Raw genomic sequence first — 11945 nt, 5'->3', positions numbered from 1 at the left:
GCATACATGAGAGCCTCGTCTGGATCTGTGATGTTACCAGATCGCTATTTATGTGATGTATTCAGTAACCTTATCTTCCCTCTCATTCTAGAACAAATTTCAAGGGATGGTCTTTGACTTTGTAACCAGGCAAGTCTTTGACATCAGCATCATGATCCTCATCTGCCTTAACATGGTCACCATGATGGTGGAGACTGACGACCAGAGCAAATACATGACCCTGGTTTTGTCCCGCATCAACCTTGTATTCATCGTCCTATTCACTGGGGAGTTTGTGCTAAAGCTCATCTCCCTCCGATACTACTACTTCACTATCGGTTGGAACATCTTTGACTTTGTGGTGGTCATTCTCTCGATCGTAGGTAAGAGCACTTGGACCACAGAGACATGCTCCTAGAGAACATTTCCTCCAAATCCTGCTGCAGAAATACAATGGGAGAATAATGGAGTGTGCAGAAGGATAATTTCAATGCTATCATATTTAGATAAAATTTTGAAACTTGACTTTCTTCACCAAGTTAATGGGTCAGAAGTTAAAGTATTAGTAATGGGTTCGGGGGAAGGGTGAAGAAAGCAGGAAACAACTCAGCGTATCCTCTTCATGTTAGTTACCTTTCTCATTGTTGGGACACAGTAATCAAGAGGAAGTAATTTACAGAGGAAGGGCATATTCTGGCTCACAGTTGTAGGGATACACTCTATCCTGGTGTGGGAAGCCTGGCATGGGACACAAGGTCAGTTGGCTAAAGTGTACCTGTATTTGAGATGGAGAGCGAGAACAGGAAATTGAGCTGTGGTATAAAACCTCAAGCCCTGCCCCCCACCAATGACCCCATAATTTTTCCCCATAAGTCTTCAACTCCTGAAGATTCCACAACTTTCCAAAACAGCACAAGCAGCATCATGGCAAAGGTCCAAACTCTTGAGCCTGTGGGGAATGGCTTACACTCAAACCACAACATTCTGCCAGAGGTAAATAGGCTTAAGGATGAGGCACCTGACTTTAAAACACATCATCATAACACAGCAGTATCACTGTCTCACTGCTGTGAAGACACCAAGGCAACTCTTACACAAGAAAGCATCTAATTAGGGGCTTGCTTACTGTTTCGAAGAGTTAGTCTGTGATCACCATGACAAACAGGTAGGCATGGCACTAGAGCAGTAGCTGAGAGCTTTACATCCTGATCCTTAGGTAGCAGGCAGAGAAGGAATGAGAGATTGAGTCTGGTATGGGCTTTAAAAACCTCAAAGTCCACTCCCAGTGATATACCCACTCTAACAAGTTTGTACCCCCACTCCAACAAAGCCACACCTACTCCAAAAAAGCCACACCTACTCCAGCAAGGTCATACATACTCCAATAAGGCCATAGTACTACAACAAAGCCACACCTACTACAACAAAGCCATATTACCCCAACAAGGCCACACCTCCTAATCCTTCCCAAACAGATCCACTAGCTGGGGACCAAGCATTCAAATATATGAGCCTATGGGAACCATTCTCATTTAAACAGTACTATATATAATTAAAAAAAATTAAGCAATAGCCAACACTGTCCAAAGCATTTAACAGTCTTTCAGAAGTTAGATAAATGACATTTGATACAGCTCTTGCAAAAAGGTGGGGTCTTAACAGGCAGAAAGAGGAAATGAGGATATTATAAAACTATACATTTAGAAACTATAGGCCAGATATAGTCAACTTTTCTCAAACTAAAGAATGCCACTGCCATTGGGAACAATGAATTAAGTCATTTTAGAAATAATCTTTATTTCTAATTGCCATATTTCATGTTTAGCAGTAAAGCATAGTAACTGGGAAGTATAACCAGAAGCTGCCATATTAATATTTTATATTATTTTGGAATTTACAAATATCAGCATTGCTTCATAATGTTGTATTATAGAGTTATTGAATAAAACTCTAAATCATTTTTAAATGCCAATATTAGAGTGGATTCAAAGGTTTAGTTAAGACAAGTTTTTGTAAGGTTATTTTTTAAATTAGACATGCACAAAAAGCCAGACAGTAGTAGTGCACGCCTTTAATCTCCACACCGGGAAGCACAGGCAGGTGGATCTCTGAGTTCGACACCAGCCTGGTCTACAGAGAGAGCTCCAAGATAGCCAGGGTTACAGGGTTACACAGAGAAACCCTGCCCCCTCCCCCCGAAAAAAGAGCCATATACATACAACATTTATATAAACATCGATAAACTCTTTGTTCATTTGTCTTCTGTGTACTTTTTCATAGGCATGTTTCTGGCCGAGCTAATAGAGAAGTACTTTGTATCCCCTACCCTGTTCCGAGTCATCCGCCTGGCCAGGATCGGCCGAATCCTACGCTTGATCAAAGGCGCCAAGGGCATCCGCACCCTGCTCTTTGCTCTGATGATGTCCCTTCCTGCGCTGTTCAACATTGGCCTCCTGCTTTTCCTGGTCATGTTCATCTACGCCATCTTTGGGATGTCCAACTTTGCCTACGTTAAAAAGGAAGCTGGGATTGACGACATGTTCAACTTCGAGACTTTCGGCAACAGCATGATCTGCCTGTTCCAAATCACCACCTCGGCGGGCTGGGATGGACTGCTGGCCCCCATCCTCAACAGTGCGCCTCCCGACTGTGACCCTGATGCTATTCACCCTGGAAGCTCGGTGAAGGGGGACTGTGGGAACCCATCTGTGGGGATCTTCTTTTTTGTCAGCTACATCATCATATCCTTCCTGGTGGTGGTGAACATGTACATCGCTGTCATCCTGGAGAACTTCAGCGTCGCCACAGAAGAAAGCGCAGAGCCCCTGAGTGAGGACGACTTTGAGATGTTCTATGAGGTCTGGGAGAAGTTCGACCCCGATGCCACTCAGTTCATAGAGTTCTGCAAGCTCTCTGACTTTGCGGCTGCCCTGGATCCTCCCCTTCTCATCGCAAAGCCAAACAAAGTCCAGCTCATTGCCATGGATCTGCCCATGGTGAGCGGAGACCGCATCCACTGCCTGGACATCCTATTTGCTTTTACAAAGCGTGTGTTGGGTGAGAGTGGAGAGATGGATGCCCTTCGAATCCAGATGGAAGATCGGTTCATGGCTTCCAACCCCTCCAAAGTCTCCTATGAACCGATCACCACCACTCTGAAACGCAAACAAGAGGAAGTATCTGCTGCCATTATTCAGCGCAACTACAGATGCTATCTTTTAAAGCAAAGGTTAAAAAACATATCAAGTAAATATGATAAAGAGACAATCAAGGGGAGGATTGACCTGCCTATAAAAGGAGATATGGTGATTGACAAATTAAATGGGAATTCCACTCCAGAAAAGACAGATGGAAGTTCCTCCACCACCTCTCCTCCTTCCTATGATAGTGTGACAAAGCCAGACAAGGAAAAGTTTGAGAAAGACAAACCAGAGAAAGAAAGCAAAGGGAAAGAGGTCAGAGAAAATCAAAAGTAAATAGAAACAGAGAAATGTCTTTGTAATCAATTGTTTACAGCCTCTGAAGGTAACATGTATGTGTCAACTGGACTCCACGGAGAGGTCCATGCCAAACTGACTGTTTCAACAAATACTGAAGGTCAGTGCCTATACCAGACAGTGGCCTCTCTGTCGCCGCCACTCTGTGAGACAGGGTATCAACATTGACAAGAGGTTGCTGCGCCCACTACCAGCTGACACTGCTGAGAACTCCCTTGTGAAAGTGACCATGACATCACCACCAAACACCGCTAGTACATCGCTCCCATCCGCTCTATTTTTAACATCCACATTTGCCATATTTTTACAAAATCTGTCCCAGGGGATCTTCCTGGTCCCTGATTCATAGTCTGTTCATAACACTATGTCACTATTTTTGTAAGTGTCGTTTACGTTAAGGGAAATATATATATATATATATATATATATATAAGAAGCCTGTGTTCTTAAGTCCACAGATTTCTCCAGTAATCATAAAAAAAATATTTTGCCTGAGAGATAAAGTTATTGCTCAAAACTAATTCTAATGTTAACAGTTTCAAATACTTCTACTTTCTGGATGGCGTTAACTTACAAGTATTTTACTCTTTTATGTTTGTTTATACTGGAGCAGTTATGTGCCTGTAAAGTCTCCCCTAATGTTTGGAAGATTATTTTTATGCAAAATATTTTGTTTCAATAAGTGCAAATTGTATTCTAAGTTTCAGAGTTCTATATTTAAGTTTGGTTAAATGACCCCATCCCCACACAAAGTTATCTAATCTTTCTGTTCTAGAAAAATCTATCCAAAGTACCCCTTTAGAGTAGTTGTTTCGCTTTCTGTGGCAGTATTTCTTTGCCATCTTCCACTCTCAGCAAAACTGACAGTTTGTGTCAATTAAATACCCTCTGTTATGTAAATAGTTATTTTATCCTGTGGTGCATGTTTGGGCAGATATATATATATATATAAACGTATATATAGCCTAATACACAACTTCTATTAAATCAAATATGTACCACAGTGTGTGTGTCTTTTGTAAGCTTCAAACAGGGAGGTATCTTGTACCATTCATCACACAGAAATAGCTGGAAGGCTATCACTAATGCATGTTAATATTGCCTAAGCTGCTCTATTTTAATCAATCCATTTATCACACGTTTTGGTAAGAAGAGTCACATGTTGGTGGTAGAATGAATTTAATCTGCTCTCTGTCTACCTGTCAAGAAAATCTCATTGATATTATTTTAAAGCACCTTTATTTTTGCATTGTTAAATCAACTTGAGTATCACAATGTGTCTTTATTGATTTCAAGGAAACACACTGTATAGGGCCTCTCACTAAAACCTATACTTCATAGTTTCCTAAAAAAAAAAAAAGAGTCCAAAATTTGTTTAAATATAAATAATGTAAAATATATCAGTTTTCTTTGTCAGCATTTGTACATAAGAAAATTATTTTCAGGTTGATGACATGGCAATTTATTTTACTTTATCCTTTTGCTTTTTATTTTTAATCAGAATTCCAAACTTTTGCATCCAAAAGACTTTTCAGCAGATAATTTCCTAAAATAAAAGTTAGACAATGGGTTTTGTGGATTTCTTTGTTATAATATATTTTCTACCATTCTAATAAGAGATATGTTGGTCAAAATCTCTAACCCTGATCATTTTCTACCGACTCTGGTTACCTGCAGATAATCCTTCACTCATGGAAGTTTGTTTTTTTTTAACTCAACTTTTGTAGTATTTGCATATGCAGACTAGGCTTATTTTTTTAAATTCTGCTGCACTAAAGCTATCATGGATATAACATGGGCTCTGTCCTTTTTAGCCAGGAACAAAGTGACAAAGTTGTACAATTATCTAACATGATATAATTCTTTTCTTTTTTTTTTTTTTTGCACAAGCCAAAAGTTTAATGTTCATCCCTTTTACAAAACTATTTACTGTAGTATACTGATGAACTGCATGCAGGGAATTGCTACTCCTAAAAGAATGGTGAGCTACTTCATTATTGAGCCAAAAGAATAAATATTTCATTTTTTTAACTGTATCTCATTTGTTGAACTGAGTTTTTTTTTTTAAATTATTATTGGCAGGTAAAATTTTACACAACTAATGAAAACCTGTATTTGATTTGACATTTGTACACATAAAAGTTCACATGAGTTTTGTAACACCCTGTTACATGATCTACCCAGAAGTTTGTCAAAATAAAGACTAGTTAAAAGCCGTTTTGTGAACTGTTTACTTCATCGAAGGGCCAGCCCGCATGATCCAACCTTCAGGTTCAGCAGTATTTGCAGCACCCCTCACCAGTGGCTGTCTATTTCAGTTAATTTATTGACTTGCCAGGAATCCAGTCTCAACACCTCTGGATGTACATGGTGTCATGCCCCAATATCTTGGTGACTAACATGCCACTCGTGGGCTTTATTTCCTTACTGCACTCCCACGTATAATGTATTCCTGACACTAAAGTATCAATGGTATTAAGAATGTAGGTTGCTGTCCCAAGGACCCTTGCATTTTTGTCAACTCCTAACCAAGCCTTTATCTCAGTGGGAAACTCAGGTTTTAACAAGTGTGTTTTATGATGACTCAGATCTAGACATTTTTCATTTTCCCAGAATAAATGACATGAGGTCACTGATGGGATTCATCGGCTTCTTTCTCCACAAGTCAATCTACAGGCTTGACCGATACCAGAGGAGCCAAAGATTGATTTGCAAAATCCTAAGTCTTTGGAAGCTTTTTGATGTGTAAGCAATAAGTAGGCTTCTGTAGCGGTCAGTTAACATGTATTACATCAATACCACTACCTTCCAAATTAATTTACAAAGGCTTTATATGGAAAGAAAGCACCTATAGAAGATGCCTTCTGAGCTAAAGGTTGTTATGCAAACATTGAGGTGTGGATGTAATTCTGTAAACTTTTAAAATGGTTGCTTTTGTGCATAACAAAGTCCTTCCAGGAAAACTTTTATATTGAAATTTTGTTTGAGAAACAACAGTGACGCAACCAAATTCCTCCTCCCGGAAGCAACAAGACCATGAAATAAAGGAAACTTAGCTTTATTAACCAAGAATGTTGGTGTGAATGGCTGTCCTTTTGATTTGGAAGAGTGTCAGGAAGTTGGGCATTCTGATTTTCAAATACTGAACTCTGTAAAATGATGCGCCTTACGGGCACTTTTATTAAACAGGATGTAAGGAATACCATTCCTGTGCATGGCATCCACTCAGGGTACCTGCACAGGACGTCAATGCTGACATTTTATGAAAGCATAAAATGAACCGGGCCAGCAGCCCTGACACGTGACTTCAGTTCCATTTTTGGCATCAAATTCAATGTGTAATCCACTCCACCTCACGCTTTCCCTCTATTCAAGTACGGTGACCTTGTATCAAGGGTTTTTTGCTGTTGTTTCTATGCAATGTTACCAGAGAGTAACGCACTTTCCCATTTGGCTTACGTGGGTACATGGGAGGTGGAGGACAGTTTTAGCAAAGTTTGAGAAGAAAACAGTGGATTGGGCAATCTGTAATTCTAAATGGTGGCTGGAGGAAAGAGACAGAGCAGGGAAGACAGAAAGTCAGGCCCAGAAGTCAGAGAAGCAGTGAGAAAGCCAAGAGCATTGGAGAAAGCATTCTCTGGCTTTTGGCCATTATCCAGGGAAGGCTTTATTTGACCTTATCGGTCACAGTCAGTCACTGAGGGAAGTAAGAGTAGGAACTCAAGCAGGAACTGGAAGCAGAAACCACAGAGTTTCTTCAGTCATGGGCTTATGTTTCGCTAACTTTCTAATCAACCCAGCTACCTGTGCAGGAAAGAGTACTGGCTACAGTGGACTGAGCCCTCCTAAGTCCATTAATACTCAAAACACTATTCCACTGACCTGCCTACAGACTAATCTTGGCTAGGCAGGTCCTCAATCAACCTTTTTCTCTAAAGTGACTCTAGACTGTTAAGTTGACAATGAAAACTAACTAAGACAGCCTGAAAAATATCTGGTAAGTCATAAGAAGAAGAAGACAAGTATACTATGCAATCAAATATTTTCCTGAATAATCAATAACTCAAGTAGAAAAAACCTCTAAAAATGTGTATAGCTCTTGAACATCACAATTAACACCTGGTGTTTTAGACATAGCAACATTTTCAAAAGTGTAGTGAGTTTTGCAAATGTACAGGTCTCGGTTTTAAATGTGTTATATGTTAGGTCAAATGCCTTGCAAAGGTCAAAGACTTTTCAAGAACTGCCCTCATATAGACCATGCCATGTTTCCTTGTTTGAATGGAAGTGAGTTAGGCTTTTGTGGGTAATAAATACTTTGGAATATATGGGGTGACTTAAGATAAAAGTTCTAGTTTTCTCTCTTGAAAATCATGAGGCAGCTATCAGACAATGCCCCTAACATAGAACTAAAAGTCCAAATAACCACAGTTACCTGGAAAGAGCAAAGAGACCTTTGTGGAGAACAAGAGGCATGGTGAGCGATAGGATGACAGTTGTGTGAACCCACTCACATTATCTGCCATAACCAGGCAAAATTATCTTCTGCCAACAGAATCTTAAGGAAAAAAAAAAGTATGTAAGCTGGGCAATGTGGATCACATCTTTAATTCCAGCACTTGGGAGGCAAAGGCAGGCAGATCTCTGTAAATTCAAGGCCACCCTGGCACCCTGGTAGAGTGAGTTCCAGGACAGTCAGAGATACACAAAGAAACCCTGTCTTGGGATATATATATATATTTCAAAATGTGTGGCAAATGTAAATCAGCTGATTAGCCTCCTAGCAAGTTAGCTTAGTAAGTTTAGGAGATTTGAATGTTTGTCTGATTGGTATTAGTGAAGTGGGCATAAATTTGTAGAAGACAACTAGACGGTACATCATGTCCCTTTAGCAGATCAACATCAGTAACTTCTCTCCTAGGGCCTAAGATCGCCTCATTTACAAGGTTCTCACTGGTTTCTGGTACCAGATGTGAATTCACCTCTATGAAGCCCCACATCCAATCAGAAAGCAGTTGGTTACCCCAAGCAGCCTTGCTTCCCTTGGACCAATAGGCCAACACATCTGGTGAAGGTCTTGGTATTGCACACAGGATCCACTGGAAGAATGTTGACTGTCATTTCTCCCAGCAGGCCTCACGGTACCTGCTGGCGCCATGCGAGCTAGCCAGCGGGGAGGAGGGAGCTTTATGCTGGGATTTCTGGCCCTCAGCTGGTGAGAGGCAGTAACTAGACTCCACAGAAAACATACCTTTATCTGATTTTATTTTTCTTGTTAGTTTTGTTTATTGACACAGGGTCTGACTCTGTAGCCCAGGCTAACCCAGATGGAACTTAGTAGATAGTCTACACTGGCCTCAGACTCCCAGTGATCCTCCTGTTTCAGTCTGTCAACTACTGGGTTCACACCCAGCAACAGACTTTGTTTTTAGTGCTGTAATTTCAAATTGTATGCAAAATTTTGTTTAAGCAGAAAAAAATGGGCACATTTTTTTCTTTTAAATATTCATGCTATATCACAGCAATGCTGCACGATAGAGGGAGTATTTGGCTTTCTAAGGGTCATTAATATTTGAATCAACGCAGTACATTAGAGAACCAGAAACACAGTTAAACTTAGCACAGAAGGGGGAGGGGTGTGGAAATACACACCAGATGCTAGAAAAAGAGCCCTGGAGTACAGCTTTCCTGTTGCTGAGAAAAGGGTATATGCATTGATTTGGGATAATAGAATTATGTCAAAACACATAGCATTATGTAAAAGTGTACATAATTTTGCAAATTGCTTTAAAAGCAGGGAATTGAGGTCTTATTTCCTCCAAAATGGCCTCTCCTGAGCTCTTCGAAAATGTGGAACTCCAAGCAGCTTCCCTAGAGGACACATGGTTGTCAAGGAGACAAGGAGGGCCCTCCTCCTCTACCCTCTGAGCTGAAACCAGCCGGGCTGGTTTGGGAGCCACGTGGGAACACAACAGTCAGCCTTTCTGGGGCTGGCAGTGACCATCGAGCTTTAATCTGGTGCACTGAAAGAGAAGATTAAAAGAACACACAAACACACATATAAACACACATGCACACACAAATGCATATGGACATACACACAGCCACACACACACACATGCACAGACTCACACATACATGCACACATACATATACATACACACATACCCATACAATGGCATAAGAACCTGAAGAAAACTTTAACCACCTACGTACTCAGCTGATATTTAAATAGATCAAAGTCCTACCTTTAGAAAAGTCATTTATTTCTTCGAGGCTTCAACCAGGGAAAAGCTACTACCTATCTGAAATCATTTACTCTCTCTATTAAAAAACAATAGTTGTTAGTATTTTTTAAAAGACATTATAAAAGGGATGTTTAAGCTCTTTAAGAAAAATTGCATATCAGTGGATTTATTGGCATCTGCCAGTCAATAAACCCAGTAACGCATACAGCAAGATAAGCACAAACCAAAACTTGAGAATGATTAAAACATAAATAGAAATATGAAATACCACATTAAAAAAAGAAAAACCTCTCCTTTTTCAAATATGCCCTATTTATGTTACTAAGTAAAACAAATTGATTCAACTAGATCTGGAAAAGTAATTCAAAGGAAAAAATACGAGCCAGTATAAAGGCCATAGTCTGCTAACCATTTAGATCACTACAAATAACAAAGCAAAAAGTATTAATAAGTTTTCTGTACCCATTAATAGATTTCTCTACTGATGCAATAAATCAGATCGAACTGAACTGAAAAAAATAAAACAACAGGTTTATTTGGGCAAAGCAACTCCCAGGCAGGTTCTCCAATCCCAGAGATCAAAGCCAGAGAAGTAGAAAAGCCACACACCCGAACTAAAGCAGGGAGATTGTATAGCCTGCAAGTGAGGGGTGATGATGTGACCACCACCAGCTGGGTTTACTCCCACGTATGGTCAAAAGTTGGAATGCATAGGTGTGTGTGGGGGGGGACTTGGACTGCTGGGGGCAACAGGGGAGGACTTTGTAAGAGTCACCAGGAATACAGAGCTGTGCCTTTTCTTTGTTGGTGATTCTCTGAGAGGGCAGGGTTTGGAGAGAGAGAGAGAGAGAGAGAGAGAGAGAGAGAGAGAGAGAGAGGATTGTAGCTTTCAGGATCAGACAGAGGCAAGCTGGAGGCTCCAACCTAGCAATTATATCCATGTAAACTAATTGATTGTGGACAGCCACTTCTCTTGAAACTAAAAATCCACAAGAAAATTCACAAAATTCTTTTTCTGGATATCTTATGGAGTCTTTTATATAAAAGTATTGTGTGTTAGTTTATATAATATTCAATCAACTGTGACCCACAGCAAGACAGGGCCCTGTCTTCTCCTGATTAGGCCTACCTACAGAGAACAGAAACTCCTATACCAGAAGGGCAGCCCAAATGGTCTCTGAATGCTAATGTTCCCTTAAGGCTCACAAATAAATGGATAGAAGCAGAAATAATCCTCCTGAATGAGGTAACTCAGAGTCAGGAAGACAAATGTCGCATGGTCTCTTTCACATGTGGATATTAGCTTTAAATATTTGAGATGTGTGTTTAAGTTGGAGCAGCCACTGGAGTTGGGAGACTAGTGAAGGTCTGTCTTAGTTAGGGTTTCTATTGCTATGAAGAAACACTATGACCACAGCATCTCTTATAAAGGAAAGCATTTCATTGGGGGCAGGTTTACAGGTTCAGAGATTAGTCTATGATCATTATGGTGGGAAGCATTACAGCGTGAAGGCAAACAGGGTGCTGGGTAAGGAGCCAAGATTGGCATCCAGATTGACAGGCAAGAGAGAGAGTGGGCCAGTCCCTTCTTCCAACAAGGCCACACCTACTCTAACAAGGACAAACCACCTAATAGCATCACTTCTTATGAGGCTTTGGGGGCCATTTTTATTGAAACTACCAATAGTGTCCTTGAATGGTATTTCAAAGCTAGTACCAACCTGGAGGCGTTATTTCTACAGACTAGTTTTCATAGCATTGAAAAGGACTGTGACCAGTTCCAGGAGAAAAAAAAATGTACCAGTAGTACCACCAGTTAGTGAATACTGTGGACTGGCTTGGCGAGATATGCCCACTGGTGAAATAACAGCATGGATGCTTTAGAAGTGATCAACCACTTCATAGCTGGGATTAAAGCCTGATCTACAAGACAGAATTCATACAGGGTACTGTTAACTGAGCAAGAATAACTGGTTAATTGGTCATAATCCCTAAGAGATAACCTAATGCATTAGTATACTGGTATTGGGCATGGTGATAAACTGCCCCATAATTCTTAACTTTATTCCCATAGGCCGGCACATCTCTCACATTCTCTCTTCAGAGATGGCAATTAACACTCACATTAGGTCAACATGCAAAGAATAAGAGACTGTGGCGCATTCAACTCTAAATACAACATTTTATTTGTCATGTGACACTATTTCTGGGGTGACATGAA

At 40.3% G+C, this 11945-nt stretch overlaps 1 protein-coding gene across 9 annotated transcripts in view; it reads left to right on the top strand.

Annotated features, from left to right (window-relative positions):
* Scn3a (sodium voltage-gated channel alpha subunit 3) overlaps positions 1 to 5897 on the top strand; it is a 107788-nt gene extending 101891 nt beyond the window's left edge. For all 9 annotated transcript variants that reach the window (XM_041631660.1, XM_041631658.1, XM_041631656.1 and 6 more), the window contains 2 exons: positions 92 to 362; positions 2260 to 5897. In XM_041631660.1, coding sequence (XP_041487594.1) covers positions 92 to 362; positions 2260 to 3455 — 1467 coding nt within the window. In that variant the 3' untranslated portion in view covers positions 3456 to 5897. The remainder of the gene's footprint in view (positions 1 to 91; positions 363 to 2259) is intronic.
* The last annotated feature ends 6048 nt before the right edge of the window (positions 5898 to 11945 follow it).

The sequence above is a fragment of the Microtus oregoni genome, unplaced genomic scaffold (assembly GCF_018167655.1).
Source record: "Microtus oregoni isolate MIOR12 unplaced genomic scaffold, Mior012 000037F_ref0000500, whole genome shotgun sequence".
NCBI lineage: Eukaryota > Metazoa > Chordata > Mammalia > Rodentia > Cricetidae > Microtus > Microtus oregoni.
The sequence above is the reverse complement of the archived record's forward strand: the minus strand, read 5'-3'. Positions and strand labels throughout refer to the sequence as shown.